Source organism: Oncorhynchus kisutch, linkage group LG24 (genome assembly GCF_002021735.2).
Source record: "Oncorhynchus kisutch isolate 150728-3 linkage group LG24, Okis_V2, whole genome shotgun sequence".
Classification (NCBI taxonomy): domain Eukaryota; kingdom Metazoa; phylum Chordata; class Actinopteri; order Salmoniformes; family Salmonidae; genus Oncorhynchus; species Oncorhynchus kisutch.
In genome coordinates this window covers 9,347,995-9,363,421 of record NC_034197.2, presented here as the reverse complement: position 1 = coordinate 9,363,421, position 15,427 = coordinate 9,347,995, and the positions used below count along the sequence as shown (strand labels likewise).

The window sequence follows — 15,427 nt, the reverse complement described above, 5'->3', positions numbered from 1 at the left end:
TGTAGTCTTAAAATGGCACAATTGCCAGAAAACATTTGTTTTTTAAAAAGTTTGTCCAAGTATTTTTTGCTCAGAGATTTCGAGATCCTCTGTTCAACATTCATCACTCAAACTCTCCAATTGGATATATCTATAGTTATGCACATGCGCAAAAGGGAATTATTTACAATTATAAAATGGGGATCGAGCCCTGAATGCTGATTGGCTAAAAGCCATGGTATAACAGACTTTGTCATACCCATGGTATACAAATGTACTTTTATGTTGGTAACCAGTTTATAATAGCAATAAGGCACCCTGGGAGTTTGTGTATATGGCCAATATACCACGGCTAAATCCAGGCACTCCGCGTTTCGTCAAGCTTAAGAACAGCCCTTAGCCATGGTATATTGGCCATATACCATACCCCTCCTTACCATACCGTGCCTTATTGCTTAATCATAGCAGTCAAATAAATTAAATCGACAGCCATTGATGTAAAATTATCTGGCGAGTTTAAAGGACAAATTATCTTTTCTCTTGTGATATATTCAAATGAGTTTATTCGGAAAAAATATTATTTTGATTTTAAAAAATGATTTAGCTTCTAACGTAGTTACAAGTTACCTTGATTTGTTGATTTTCCTTCTTTATTGGCTTGATAACAGTATGAAAAAATAGTTTTATTGTATAAATGTGGAAACTCCTCTCTTGCTGTAAAAAAACGTTGGCCTAGTTTTCAGTCCTTTTGGGGGGTGTTTTCTGGTCATTGGGCTACAGATTTGAGCAAAACCTGGCAACCCTGATTGCACTGTTGGTGCTTGAGGTTACTTCACAGTTCATACATAATTAATCTGTCATCACACAGTGGAAAGGATAAATGAATGAGAAACTGATTAGCACATTCATACGTCCTAGAATTATCCTATGTACATCAAGTGCATTCATAGTACAATTTGATTAGAGTTTTTTTTAAAGATACCAATACATTTGTTTGTCATTTTTCACAGGAGGTTTTTCACAAAAAAAGACTAAACATTTCACATAAAACACTGAATTTGGTCTCAAACATTGTACACTTCACACACTGCAAAAACTCAAATACATTTAGAGGTTTTCGGTTGCTTTAAAATCGCAGGAGGTAACATTTTCTGGATTAATAATGGGCTGCTTGTGCTGTGGCTGGACAAGATTTGGGATATAGCTGACCACATCTACCAAAACTATGCTAAACGCACACTACAACATACATAATATTCACAAAAACTATACAAAAGTAGAGAAACTTCGATAGACTGAAATATTTTTTAAGTGCTTTTCTCACTATTCAGTTTCCATTTGTGCAAATGGAGTCTACCCATCAAAGTAGTCCTCGTTTCCTGGACCATTCAGTGCAAAATTACAACATTCTGTGGAAGTTGACATCGAGTCACCTCTGTAAAATTGGGATGGAGATTACAAGACATAAATAAAGCACCCATTTTAAGTGGAGGGAAAGACCAATACATTACCCAGTTCTGTAGATGGCCCGTCTCATTAAGAAAATCCTATAAAACACTGTTCATCTGGTGTGCAGAGCATTCTTATACAAAGTCATAATTTAAAGCGTTACAATATAATTTATCAGTGTATTACAACAATCTCAGACAACAAAACCCTCCAAAGGTAAAAGTCATTTTCACTTCACACTATTATCACATTTAAGCAAAGAATCTAAAAGTGCAATCCTCAATCGCATATGACCACCTCAGTCAACTCCTATCTATCACTGGATGGTTCAAGAGTCTGATCTGCACCGGAATTACAAGGCTCCTATTAACTCTCTACTTCTCCACCCCTGAAATCTGTAACCATCCACAGTAAATGATCCACGTCACCTAAATATTGAAGTGCCCTTAAACAGGATATTTTACGTTCATCATAATCTCTTTTACACATGATCACGTACTCTAAAAAATAATTAAATGAACGGTTTGCTGCTATGTAACAGTTAAGGCAATGTGTGTCTGTCTCTGTGTAACGTGGTGCAGAACAAACCTGAGCCCATGTCTTCTTAAAGCAGCAGACACCTCCCTCCCTCCCTAGCCAGTCCCAATTCACTCCCACCTCTACCCTTGGCCTTAATGATGTGAATAGATCTGTAAGGTGGAAGCAATACAGAGAAAGCTCCACCAGTACACTGATTATCCCAATCCAGACCCTTCAGATTTGTGTAAACATTGAAGGGGAAGGGGTAGGGCCAAGTTGGGACCGAATCTCCCCTTTAACTCCCCTCGTCAGCCCACCTGGTGCTCCCCGCGGATGATGTGCGAGGTGAACTGGTAACGGCCCTGGCTGTGGTGCCCACAGACGTTGCACTGGAAGGGCTGGCGGAAGCCGTGGCAGCCCATGTGGATGGTGAACATCACGTGGTCCAGGAAGAACATGCGACAGTACTCACAGCGGAATGACCGCACCGCTCGCCCCTCCCCGTCCACCACCTGTATAGAAGCCTCCCTGGAGATGGAGGGTGACCCTAAACCGGGGGTCCTCGATCCCTTCACGCTAGTTGGGATGGTGGTGTCGATGGGCACGGGACAGGCTCCTCTCTCCCTTTCTATGTCTGGGTCGTTGGCCTGGCTGGGGTTGGGACGGAGATGGGTGCGGCTGCGGAGCAGGCCTGGGGTTGGGTAATGTAGATGAGGGAGGAGGTGGGGGTTGTTGGAGTTTCTGGTTGGAGCTGTAACCCTGGTGCTCTGCTGCTCCTCTGCTGTGCTCTCTGTGTCGGACTTGTCTTTGAAATCGTGGCAGCCGTGGCTGGGGCCGTTGCTGGGGCCATTGCTGACAGTGTGGATGTTGCTGTGACCTGAGGGAACGTTCTTGTGTCCCTCGCCTGCTTCCCGTCCAGCGAGCTCCACAGACACAGACACCGCCACATCTCCAGCTCCACCATTGACCTGGGGACCCAGAGGAGTCCGGTGGCTGTAAACAGAGCTGATGACTGGGCTGGAGTCGGACAGGCAGGCAGGGTAGGACAGGGCCAGCTGAGGGGGCTTAGACCCAGGGTCCTCACCACCTCCACACTTGCGGAGGAACCTGCCCCCAATCCCTGCTAACCCTGTAGCACCAGCTTCTCCATCAAGGTCAGAGTGCAGGTCCCCATTCTTATCCTCTTCAGGGCCAGGGGATAGTTCATAAGGTAGATCACGGTTGTTGAGCCTCATGTGCTTTTCTCCTGTAAAGAAAAGGACACATCAGTGTTGACGACCTCAGGTTCATAGGACTGTATCATCATGTTAAAGCAATATTGGGCTTCAGTACCTTCAGGAACATGGAAATATATAAACAGGAGAAAACTCACCAAGAAACTTCTGTGGTGTGGACCTCTTTCGTTTGGTGACGCCGTTGACCAGCCTGTGTACGGAGGACTGTTTTTCAGTGGACGGCTGGAGGACAGACTCTGGTTCAGGGATCAGCTCCATGCTTGGGGACTCCTCCCCTACACAAAACACAGGAGACTCTGTTCAAATGCATTGACATAATACTGGAAAAACAGTATTCTGGGTCACAGTACATTGACTGGGCCAGTGAGCTCAGATTGAACTAACACAACATGAAGGCGCAAAGTGCATTTCAACATGTTTGTGTCGTGTGGGTGATGACAGAGTCAATGTGTGTTACCCTGTACAGTTCACATTACGATGTGTGTATATGTTACCCTGTGTAGTGGGGACAGTGCTGCTGAGTGCTGGCTGATGGTTCTGTAGACTCTTTAAGTAGTTGTGGCTGCGTTCAAGGTGTTCCTCCAGGGTACTCTGCTGCTTGTAGCTACGACCACAGTAACTGCATTTGTAAAGTTTACCCACTGTCAGAGAGGGCACTGCAGCACAGAAACACAGCAATTCATGGGTCAATCAATGGGTAAATGCATCCTTCTCTTTTGGTCTGTTTTGGTCAAATGAGGTCTACAAAATATGACAAAACTACTGATTGTTTCCAAGGGAAGTTAGTTAATCCTGCAAGTAAGTCAAATAAAAAGATACATGTAGTTGTGCATAATTCAAGTTTTATTCAATCATTCAGTACTAGTTCATGTACTCCCCCTTCTCCGTGAATTCCCGAAGTTGTTCTCTGTTCCACGCCTACGACGTTAAAAAACACTCAACTCTCCACCTTAAGGTTCCACCTTACAAAGCAGTCGGAGAAACTGACGTCATTTCACCGAAATCCGACGTTGTGCAAGTTTGCTTTCTTCGAAAATGAACCTATTTGTTCAGAACAGCAAGGCAGAGACCCACCAGGGCTTGCCTGTCTCTATCAACAACTGTTGAATGCATGTCTACATTAAATTGAAAAACACCAACAGGACATCCTGTTTTGAATACTTTTAAATGTCATTTCTTGCACATGTGGTAACTTACATTCCTGTAAAGACAATAGTTATCTATTTCCTCTGAGCCCCACTCTAGAGCTAAATTGACTTTTCTAATGCAATCACTTGCATTGTGCTATAGATTTGTACTTTTTCTAGATGCAATATGATAAAAATGTAGTACGAAGTGCAGACACCTAATACTGAGAAGTGATGGTATTACAATACTCTTACATTACATAGTGAGCTCATACCTTGTTACAACACAATGGGACTGAGGCTGGTAGTGGCACTATTCCCCATCTGGTCCCACTTAGAGCCCAAATGGTCTCACCAGTTTCCTGGCTTGACATTAGAAAGCAGGCTACTGTGTCTTACCGGTGTGTGTGCGGATGTGTCCAGAGAGTGCGTCCCGGCGGCGACAGGCGTAGTTACAGAAGGGACATTTAAAGGGTTTCTCTCCAGAGTGCAGCTTTGTGTGGCGCAGCAGGTTCCCCTTCTGGGTGAAGGAGGCTCCACACTGGTTACACTGGAATGGACGCTCACCTGACAAAATACACACACACACACACGCACACACACACACACACACACTTCATTCCTCGTCATCCATGTCAATACTACCAAGTTGTAGCAAGGTAGTCGATCCATATCGAATCACCATTTTTACAGCTAAGCCAAAGGAGTGTGGTCTATGAGGTCTAACCTGCAGTCTATCCATCCTCACCTGTGTGGCTGCGTTTGTGCACTGTTAGTACATTGGGCCCGATGCAGACCATTCCACACACGTCACATTGGAGCTTACAATTGGGCAGTCGGATGGGACCGGCAGATGCAGGCTGAGGACTGGCCAGCTCCCCGTAACCCTTTCCTGGTCCTCCCCATACCCCACTCCCCTCTTCTGTCTTGTCCCCTCTGTCATCCCTCTCTCCATCTCTTCTCTCTGGCTGTGGAGAACCTGCAGACTCATTGTCACTGTAGAGTTCTACCTTAATGGTGCTCACTAAGGAAAGCGGAGACAGGCGAGAGACGCTTTGTTAATAATCATCAGAGCTTAGCATACAGAAACGTATTTCTTAAATTGCACTGAAGTAAATCTTTATATATTGAAATACCAATAAAAATGTATCGTATGGAAATAATTCCTCAACGGAGATAACTGCCAGTGTTCTTTCAGTCAGTTTTGCATGTGATATATTAAATACAGTGCAGTCAATAGGTTACCGAGATCATGGATAGGAGACAAACATTGAGTATACAAAACATTAAGAACACCTGCTCTTTCAATGACATAGATTGACCAGGTGGATCCAGGTGAAAACTATCATCCCTTATTGATGTTACTTCAATTTACTTCAATCAGTGTAGATGAAGGGGAGGAGACAGGTTAAAGAAGGATTTCTAAGCCTTGAGACAATTGAGACATGGAGTGTGTGTGTGCCATTCAGAGGTTGAATGAGCAAGACAAAATATTTAAGTTCCTTTGAATGGGTTACGGTAGTAGTACACCCGTTTGTGAAGAACTGCAACGCTGCTGGGTTTTTCACACTCAACTGTTTCCCTTGTGTATCAAAAATGGTCCACCACCCAAAGAACATCCAGCCAACTTGACACAACTGTGGGAAGCATTGGAGTCAACATGGGCCAGCATCCCTGTGGAACACTTTTGACACCTTGTAGAGTCCATGCCCCGATGAATTGAGGCTGTTCTGATGGCAAAATTGGGGAGGGGAGAGGGGTTGCCACTCAATACTAGGAAGGTGTTATTAATGTTTTGTACACTCAGTGTATAGCGATGACTGACCACTAAGAGATCTGTTTGGAGAGGACTGTTTACAGTTTGGAGTGGTCAATGTTGGAACCCTCAGACCTCCACAGAAATCACCTCGCTCCTTTGCCGACTCTCCTCCACTGCCTGTGAAGACACACGTACGTACGCGCACACACACACACACACACACACACGCATAAACACACACAGTATGTACTTGTATTTCATGTATTGAACCAGGCCTAAATATAATTAGACCGATTGTGTTACTTCTAAAAAATACATTTTGGAATAAGACTTGGTAGAACAAGAAACACCCACTGTTTTTTCCATACCTGACATATGTGAAAATCCATTGCAGTCATCAGCATTCATTCTCTCACCAGCTGACTATGGCACAGAGAGAAAAACAGACAAGTCAGAGCAATGATGTGGTCCCACTCATGAGATATTCTAGCATACAACAATCGTTCATCTTGAGCATGCTCACTTGTCATTCAAATTGATGCCATTTTGGGTACAATTGTATGATGCTCACCATGTTAAATCTATTCTTTATGGCAGCTTTCTTTTTCAAATATCTGACTGCAGTAAATGCAGTAATAGATTGTTTGACACAAGTTTGTATTGTCTGTCTAGCTGGCAATTTTCTCTAGTCTATCTAGATCACCTATACTCAGTTGCCAGGAAATGCACAGAAGTTCAACATTTATAGTCAGTGCTGAAGTTTGACACTTGAACTCTCCTCCCTCCTCCACCACATACCCAGGAAATGTGGAGTACATGTTTTATCACATTTCTCTGGTTTATCATCATGATAAGTAAATCAATCATAGCATTGTATTATTTTCATGTATTTTAAATGTTACATGGATCTTCTAATCAAACTCAAATGTAACATTTTGGATACTGAGTGATCCTGGTGAGGCCAATATAAAGCTATCCATCAGCAAGAGGATGGACGGTCTACCCCCCAGCCTTTGGTACCGCCGGTGCGCCAATCATATTAATGGAAGATATTCATTGGGTGAATTCATTATGGAAACCGTTAACTCTTTAGATCCAAACGGAAGCAAACAGAGAAAAACGAGAGTTTCTGTTGGACAAATTCAAGTAGGTCCCTCCCCTTTTCGTTCCGTTTAAGAAACGTTTTTCAACAGAATCGGCGGAATGAATATACCCCTGACATTATTTTCGTGTTGCCATGTCACTGCTGGCTTTGATGGAACAAGTTGATGATGGAACGTGGCAGGTTAATAAGGACGCGATAAATAAATATTGGTGCAAACAAGCATCAAAAGTCAACACAAATGCCATTTAGATGGGCACTTCCCCGATTGATGCAGCTGTCATCCGAAAATGACATGTCAGTCAAACTAGCGGAATAATGTTTCTTCTGAGACGTTGCTATGGCACCCACCACCCGACGAAATGCTGTCCACCTGAACTAGCCCGAAACATATCCATGCCAAAATGTCACTTTCTTTGACTAAACGCTGTTGTTAACAAGTGCATCACCCTCTTCCTTACCTGACGAACGACTATTGTTGTCGTTTTTAAATGTCAGAATATCTGTTTGTTTTCTCTGGCGACGGCAGCATCTCCGGATATAAATTTTACCTGACAACTTCCGGGCCCATATTGGGCCCGATGCAATCCGGGATCCTTGGGACGTCCATAAACCATTGAAGTTGAACGTAAAATGGGTAAGAGTTATGGTTTATAGGGTAGGGACGTCCCAAGGAACACGGATAGCACTGACCGCTGGCATACAGGCCGAATAGCCTACAACAGATTGGGCGCGTTCCTCTGCCCAGGCGTTGCTGACGCATACCAGGTCTTGCAACGCCTGGATAGGTTTTACCCACTGGCTAACCACATCAAAAGTTATAGCAATTTGGTGCCCGACTGCACAGTCGATGACGTGGCACGCAACCATTAGTTGAAACATGCAACTTCTAGGGAAGACGACTATAACCTGATCAGTAGCCAGTGATTGCCGAAAACATCGATGCACAAGCTAATTAAAGATGTGGAAAACAGCAGATTTATTGAGGCACCAAAAAGTACGTATTTTAAATAAGAAAGGTGTGATGTTTGGGTACTGGTCTAGAGAGCATTTTTCTATTATATTAATTGACAGTCATTATAGTTGGCGTTCTACAATTCACCACAAGATGGCAGCAATTTATTTTTGTCATAAGAGAGCAACCATAATATTGGAGTCACTATTATCAAGAGGTTGTATACAGAACATATGTTTTTAACATCAACCCCAATGTACAGCTGTCTAACAGCTTGAAATTGTTTACAATATTGCTATGTTGCTGTAATCCTGTTATAAGAACCCGTGTGACATGTTTGTCTGAGAAAATAAAATACATATCATTAAAGAAAAAGAGAGCAACCTGGCTACGACAAAATGTAATCTGCATCTAGAAAGTATCCCTTCACATTATGACAATTGATCCTGTGAGCGGACGACCAAGTCCGTGCCACGTCATTGGCATTTGGGTTGACGGGTCGAGCAGGGAAATCATTTATTTCGATGCTCAAGCTTCTGTCCTCTGAGCAGAGTCTCATAGGCTTCTTGGATCTGAATAAACATCTTCTGTGCCTCTTCCATCTTGCTGCCAGGGTTGTGGTCTGGGTGCCACACCTTCACCAGCTCTCTGTAGCTATGTGTTATCTCATCCATAGAAGCCTCCTTATTCACTGACAACATCTGAAACACAACACAGACCTGTACAGCATGGGGCAGGCATAGTAGGGCATGCTCATTGAAATACAGAAAATCGAGCCAACCAGCAGCATCAATAGGATTTGACTGCATTATTGCTGTTGTAACCGCACCAAAGGCAGCCACATCGATTGGATATTGCTATGGTAACTACCCCAGGGGCAGCAACATCAATGGTATCGACCCCTCTGCTATAGCTCAATGTTTCAATGTTACACAGTCATACTCACTTGCAGTGCCTCTCTCTCCCTCTGACTGCGCTCTGTGAGCAGGATCTCCAAAACCTTCCTCCAGCTCTCCTCCGAGGGGCCCCAGCCCGTGAAAGCACCCAGTATCCTATTAGTTGTAGTTTAGTTCAGTTTAGGTTTGAAAGATACTCATTATACATCGGACCAGAGGAGGCTGGTGGGAGGAGCTATAGGAGGACGGGATCATTGTAATGACTGGAATGGAATTAATGAAAAGGTATCAAACACATATGGAAACCACGTTTGACTCAATTCTATATATCCCATTATAGCCATTACAATGAGCCAGTCCTCCTATAGCTCCTCCCACCAGCCTCAGGACTAATCTTCCTGGGTTCATACTCAAACATAAACATAAACAAGAACAAAATCCTATCCCTAAAAATATCAATTCAGCAACTTCTTAAACTTATATTTGATTGTTTGTATGTTTGTTTGTTTGTAGTTATGGTTGTACCTGTAGGGTAGCAGCAGGAAATACTCCACCACCGAGCGGAGCCAGGGAAAGAACCAGAACATGTCCAGCAGGGCTGCCACACAGTCAGACAGGTAGTAGAGAGTGGCTGTGGTGTTGTGGAAGATACTGTATCCCAGTGGAGCTGAGAATGCCAGCCAGACGAGGGCCAGACGGTAGAGACGAGGACCTATAGACAACAGGAAGAGACACATATGGATACAAGTAACACGATATTAGTAACAAGGAGGAGAATTGTTGATTCAGCGTTAGACACCAATAGAAAATTGTGTTTTTTTATGACTGAAAACATAGGAAGGACAATATTTTCTACTACTCTATAGATATAGCAACAGTATCTGCATGTCTTCTGTAGTAATGGCCTCCAGGACCAGCAACGTCAATTTTTTGTTTTTAACTAGGCAAGTCAGTTCAGAACAAATTCTTATTTACAATGACGGCCTCGGAACAGTGGGTTAACTGCCTTGTTCAGGGTCAGATTTTTACCTTGTCAGCTCAGGGAGCTCGGTTACTAGTCCAACGCTCTAACCACTAGGCTACCTGCCGCCCCTACTTTATAGATAGTACTTGCTGTAAAAGGCCATCATAGGCAGGTTTGGGTGGACTTTGGCCTATTATAATAGTGGAACATAGTTGGTTGGAGATTTCAAATCATGGGCCATGGTCTACATACCCAGTTCTTGTTGACTCCCAGAAGATGGATGGGTTTTGAACCTGCGGTGCTGTGACGCTGTGACGCTGGCAGCGATACTGATGGGCAGAGGGGAGATGGTGCTGCCATAGAAGATAGGGGAGGTGATGACACAGGCGATGAGGGTCTTGTGTAGGTCAGTTGTCTGCTCTCCCACACTGGAAACCAGGTGGACCCCGGCGCCCACACACAGCGGCAGTACAATCAGGTAGAAGAAACTCAGGGAGTTCAGGCCGATCAGTGCCACCGTTCCGAAATAGATCCCTACGGAAATCTGACCAGCAAATCTGGCAATGCTCACAGGTGGAGGTCTGGCTATAGGGTGCCTTTTGCTATCTCTTAACCCTCCTTCTGTCTCCCGGTTGGCTTCTCCCACATATGCAGGGATACGAAAGAACTCTCTGGCCCAGCCAACTCCAAAGCCCCCAAGGGTTAGCATCCATAGCAGGGCATGGCTGTCTCTTCCTAAGTACAGGTGATGAAGGCCCAACGGTCCACCCATTGCCCATAAGGCATAGGTGACAGTCACACTTTTCGTCATGATGATAGGATGGATAGGATCTCAGTGGATCAACGTTTGGACTATAGAAGAAAAACAGTCATCCTTGAAGACAAGAGTCTGCATTTCATAAGCAAAAAGTTTATTATTTATGAAAGAAGGTTAACTCAGTCACAGGCTGAAAGTAATGAGCAAAAACGATGATATACGAGAACATACACAGCACTCAGGGAAATACATACACGTCTTCATTGAAGGAAATAAATATGACACACATTGTAACTATGTAACAGTTATCATAGCCTAATTATGTAATTAGCACTGAACAAAAATACAAACATAACATGCAACAATTTCAAAGATTTTACTGTCTTACAGTTCATTTAAGGAAATCGGTCAATTGAAATAAATTCATTGGGCCCTAATCTATGGTTTTCACATGACCAGGAATACAGATATGCATCTGTCAGTCAAAGACACCTTAAAAAAATGTAGGGGTGTGGATCAGAAAACCAGTCAGTATCTGGTGTGACCACCATTTGCCTCATGCAGCGCGAGACATCTCCTTCGCATAGAGTTGATTGGGGCCTGTGGAATGTTGTCCCACACCTCTTCAATGGTTGTGCGAAGTTGCTCAATATTGGCGGGAACTGGAACACACTGTTGTACACGTCGATCCAGAGCATCCCAAACATGCTCAATGGGTGACATGTCTGGTGAATATGCAGGCCATGGAAGAACTGGGATATTTTCAGTTTCCAGGAATTGTGTACAGATCCTTGCGACATGGGGCCGTGAATTATCATGCTGAAACATGAGGTGATGGCGACGGATGAATGGCACGACAATGGGCCTCAGGATCTCGTCACGGTATCTCTGTGCATTCGAATTTGCATTGATAAAATCCAATTGTGTTCGTTGTCCGTAGTTTATGTCTGCCCATACCATAACGCCACCACCACCATGGGGCACTCTGTTCACAACGTTGACATCAGCAAACCGCTCCCCCACACGATGCAGTACACATTACGCTGTCTGCCATCTGCCCGGTTGCCATCTGCCCGGTACAGTTGAAACCGGGATTCATCCGTGAAGAGCACACTTTCCAGAGTGCCAGTGGCCATCGAAGGTGAGAATTTGCCCACTGAAGTCAGTTACGATGCCCCTGGTGCGGACGACGAGCCCACAGATGAGCTTCCCTGAGACGGTTTCTGACAGTTTGTGCAAAAATGATTTGGTTCTGCAAAACCACAGTTTCATCAGCTATCTGGGTGGCTGGTCTCAGACGAAGAAGAAGCCGGATGTGGAGATCCTGGGTTGTCATGGTTACACATGGTATGCGGTTGTAAGGCCGGTTGGACGTACTGGACGTTCTCTCAAACGACGTTGGAGGCGGCTTATCGTAGGAAAATTAACACTAAATTCTCTGGCAACAGCTCTGCTGGAAATTCCTGCAGTCAATTGCATACTCCCTCAAAACTGTGGCATTGTGTTGTGTGACAAAACGGCACATTTTAGTTTGGCCATTTATTGTTCCCTGCAAAAGGCACACCTGTGTAATGAGCATGCTGTTTAATCAGATTATTGTTATGCCACACCTGTCAGGTGGATGGATTATCTTGGCAAAGGAGAAATGCTCACTAACAGTGATATAAACAAATTTGTGCACAACATTTTTGAGAAATAATATTTTTGTGCGTACGGAACATTTCTGGGATCTTTTACTTCAGCTCATGAAACATGGGACCAACACTACATGTTGCGTTTATATTTTTGTTCAGTGTAGCTCTCTGAACATTTGTTCATGTTTAGGAATGGGAAGAACGAAGGGACAGAATAAGAGATAAAAGATCAATAATACACACTATTATTATAAACAGTAAAAACAGTACACTTTGGGTGCTACCGATCCATAACATGATAACAAAGCTGGACTGATAAGAACAAGAATATGTCGTTTTCATTGAACAAAATGAGTCACTGCAGTATATCAAATTCTCTATGAATTTACCATTGAGTGTACCATTGATTAGACTTACATAAATATGATTTTGAGTTATTTTGTAAAAGATACAAACTTACGACACATCAATCTTGGCAGTACAAATTCTTCCGTGGTTTAGAGATTGTTATTGCATCAGTAATGGACTTTGGATGGTGACAATGAAGTTGATAGGCCTTCTGGGCCCTGAATAGGGACAATAAACTTGATTCACACTTCCTGGATAACTGCAATGATAAAACAGGCGTAAATATGGTAATTTGGGACAGAATACTTTCAATGTTTTAATAGTGGTGGAAAGTAAACAAATGTGTGTACATGCATGTTCCTGTCAATATTATGCTTCAGAAATGTATTATTTTATTCTAGTAAAATACTTTGACAAAAATATCAGTGTCACACTGTGTTAAATTTGCATGAAACAATGCTTGGACCAATCAGCTCACAGCGAAGTCTCATCTGCCAATCACAATATACCCTAGGGAAATATTCAACCAATCAATACCAGATTTTTACATTTAATTGGGGAGGTGCAGTCCCCCCCTCCGCCACCGCTTCCATGTTGTGTTTGGAATTAGCTGTGTTCTAATCTACTGTCATAAATGGGACTGTAAATTCGAATCTTGAACAAAATGTCAGCAAGAAAATACATCTAACCACTCTCCTGGACCGCTCTCCCCTTTCTCCACCCCTGCCCACGGCCCGCCCCGCACGCTTAAAACGCACGGATGACCGTGATGCTTGCTAGTGGAGTTGAAACAGGGGTACAGGACCGTAGTTTTGCCATTAGTTTAGGACAAATGTAGGTAGCTTGCCACAATGTTCTAACCGGCGAGAGATGTTTTGTTGTTTTATCGCCCGGTCACCGCGTTTTTAGCCACGTTTTATGATATTTTAACCCATGCGTTATGGTTTCGTAGGATGGAAGTAGACGACGTGTCGGTTAGAGAGCAGCTTTTCCACAACAGAGTGCGAGAGACGTTTGTAAGTAACTTTAAACCTCATATAAAAGCATTTTAGCGAGATGTTCATCCGTGCTAACTATATTGTTGAAATGTTTGTAACTATTGTGTGTGTTCAATGAAAACACCACTGCATCCATGGCATGGTTAACTACTTAAGTACACATACTGAATTATTTTTTTGTGGGGGTGTATCTGGAGTCCGTAGGCTACTTTATAAATCAAATCAAATCAAATTTTATTTGTCACATACACATGGTTAGCAGATGTTAATGCGAGTGTAGCGAAATGCTTGTGCTTCTAGTTCCGACAATGCAGTAATAACGAACAAGTAATCTAACTAACAATTCCAAAAAAACTACTGTCTTATACACAGTGTAAGGGGATAAGGAATATGTACATAAGGATATATGAATGAGTGATGGTACAGAGCAGCATAGGCAAGATACAGTAGATGATATCGAGTACAGTATATACATATGAGTATGTAAACCAAGTGGCATAGTTAAAGTGGCTAGTGATACATGTATTACATAAGGATGCAGTCGATGATATCGAGTACAGTATATACGTATGCATATGAGATGAATAATGTAGGGTAAGTAACATTATATAAGGTAGCATTGTTTAAAAGTGGCTAGTGATATATTTACATTTCCCATCAATTCCCATTATTAAAGTGGCTGGAGTTGAGTCAGTGTCATTGACAGTGTGTTGGCAGCAGCCACTCAATGTTAGTGGTGGCTGTTTAACAGTCTGATGGCCTTGAGATAGAAGCTGTTTTTCAGTCTCTCGGTCCCAGCTTTGATGCACCTGTACTGACCTCGCCTTCTGGATGACAGCGGGGTGAACAGGCAGTGGCTCGGGCGGTTGATGTCCTTGATGATCTTTATGGCCTTCCTGTAGCATCGGGTGGTGTAGGTGTCCTGGAGGGCAGGTAGTTTGCCCCCGGTGATGCGTTGTGCAGACCTCACTACCCTCTGGAGAGCCTTACGGTTGAGGGCGGTGCAGTTGCCATACCAGGCGGTGATACAGCCTGCCAGGATGCTCTCGATTGTGCATCTGTAGAAGTTTGTGAGTGCTTTTGGTGACAAGCCGAATTTCTTCAGCCTCCTGAGGTTGAAGAGGCGCTGCTGCGCCTTCTTCACGATGCTGTCTGTGTGAGTGGACCAATTCAGTTTGTCTGTGATGTGTATGCCAAGGAACTTAAAACTTGCTACCCTCTCCACTACTGTTCCATCGATGTGGATAGGTGGGTGCTCCCTCTGCTGTTTCATGAAGTCCACAATCATCTCCTTAGTTTTGTTGACGTTGAGTGTGAGGTTATTTTCCTGACACCACACTCCGAGGGCCTTCACCTCCTCCCTGTAGGCCGTCTCGTCGTTGTTGGTAATCAAGCTTACCACTGTTGTGTCGTCCGCAAACTTGATGATGGAGTTGGAGGCGTGCGTGGCCACGCAGTCGTGGGTAAACAGGGAGTACAGGAGAGGGCTCAGAACGCACCCTTGTGGGGCCCCAGTGTTGAGGATCAGAGGGGTGGAGATGTTGTTGCCTACCCTCACCACCTGGGGGCGGCCCGTCAGGAAGTCCAGTACCCAGTTGCACAGGGCGGGGTCGAGACCCAGGGTCTCGAGCTTGATGACGAGCTTGGAGGGTACTATGGTGTTGAATGCCGAGCTGTAGTCGATGAACAGCATTCTCACATAGGT

The 15,427-nt window shown here is 43.9% G+C and overlaps 3 protein-coding genes across 6 annotated transcripts in view; 1 reads left to right on the top strand and 2 right to left on the bottom strand.

Moving 5' to 3' along the window:
- Positions 1 to 386: 386 nt before the first annotated feature.
- On the bottom strand, positions 387 to 8,006 carry LOC109869453 (zinc finger protein Eos). 2 transcript variants are annotated; one of them, XM_020459627.2, is made up of 8 exons: positions 7,632 to 8,006; positions 6,437 to 6,491; positions 6,135 to 6,245; positions 5,058 to 5,333; positions 4,709 to 4,876; positions 3,677 to 3,838; positions 3,320 to 3,457; positions 387 to 3,193 (listed from the first exon to the last, which is right to left on the bottom strand). In XM_020459627.2, the coding sequence occupies exons 2-8, from the start codon at positions 6,474 to 6,476 to the stop codon at positions 2,256 to 2,258; spliced, it is 1,833 nt and encodes a 610-aa protein (XP_020315216.1). In that variant the 5' UTR covers positions 6,477 to 6,491; positions 7,632 to 8,006; the 3' UTR covers positions 387 to 2,255. The 2 variants fall into 2 exon arrangements, with proteins under 2 accessions (XP_020315216.1, XP_031660291.1); XM_031804431.1 differs by having other exon boundaries at positions 6,437 to 8,006.
- Positions 8,007 to 8,253: 247 nt separating this feature from the next.
- Positions 8,254 to 12,956, bottom strand: dnajc22 (DnaJ (Hsp40) homolog, subfamily C, member 22). 2 transcript variants are annotated; one of them, XM_020458661.2, is made up of 5 exons: positions 12,837 to 12,956; positions 10,238 to 10,837; positions 9,547 to 9,733; positions 9,072 to 9,177; positions 8,254 to 8,826 (listed from the first exon to the last, which is right to left on the bottom strand). In XM_020458661.2, exons 2-5 carry the CDS (start codon positions 10,794 to 10,796, stop codon positions 8,638 to 8,640), a joined length of 1,041 nt encoding a protein of 346 aa, XP_020314250.1. In that variant the 5' UTR covers positions 10,797 to 10,837; positions 12,837 to 12,956; the 3' UTR covers positions 8,254 to 8,637. The 2 variants fall into 2 exon arrangements, with proteins under 2 accessions (XP_020314250.1, XP_020314251.1); XM_020458662.2 differs by having other exon boundaries at positions 10,238 to 10,874; positions 12,837 to 12,955.
- A 345-nt stretch (positions 12,957 to 13,301) lies between these two features.
- The window catches only part of LOC109869551 (limb region 1 homolog-like protein), a 39,238-nt gene continuing 37,112 nt past the window's right edge, over positions 13,302 to 15,427 (top strand). The window contains exons 1-2 of one of the 2 annotated variants that reach the window (XM_031804430.1): positions 13,302 to 13,558; positions 13,677 to 13,740. In XM_031804430.1, the coding sequence (XP_031660290.1) occupies positions 13,485 to 13,558; positions 13,677 to 13,740 (138 nt within the window). In that variant the 5' untranslated portion in view covers positions 13,302 to 13,484. The remainder of the gene's footprint in view (positions 13,559 to 13,676; positions 13,741 to 15,427) is intronic. The other variant, XM_020459769.2, reaches the window with a different exon arrangement.

Coding starts and splice junctions, on each gene's coding strand:
- dnajc22 (XM_020458661.2), bottom strand. CDS start 10,796: ATGACGAAAAGTGTGACTGTCACCTATGCCTTATGGGCAATGGGTGGA. Junction 9,734..10,237: donor TGGGAGTCAACAAGAACTGG/GTATGTAGACCA, acceptor TGTTGTCTATAG/GTCCTCGTCTCTACCGTCTG. Junction 8,827..9,071: donor GGGAGAGAGAGGCACTGCAA/GTGAGTATGACT, acceptor GTTGTGTTTCAG/ATGTTGTCAGTGAATAAGGA.
- LOC109869453 (XM_031804431.1), bottom strand. CDS start 6,476: ATGAATGCTGATGACTGCAATGGATTTTCACATATGTCAG. Junction 3,839..4,708: donor ACACATCCGCACACACACCG/GTAAGACACAGT, acceptor TCTGTGCTGCAG/TGCCCTCTCTGACAGTGGGT. Junction 3,194..3,319: donor CACACCACAGAAGTTTCTTG/GTGAGTTTTCTC, acceptor TTTTCTTTACAG/GAGAAAAGCACATGAGGCTC.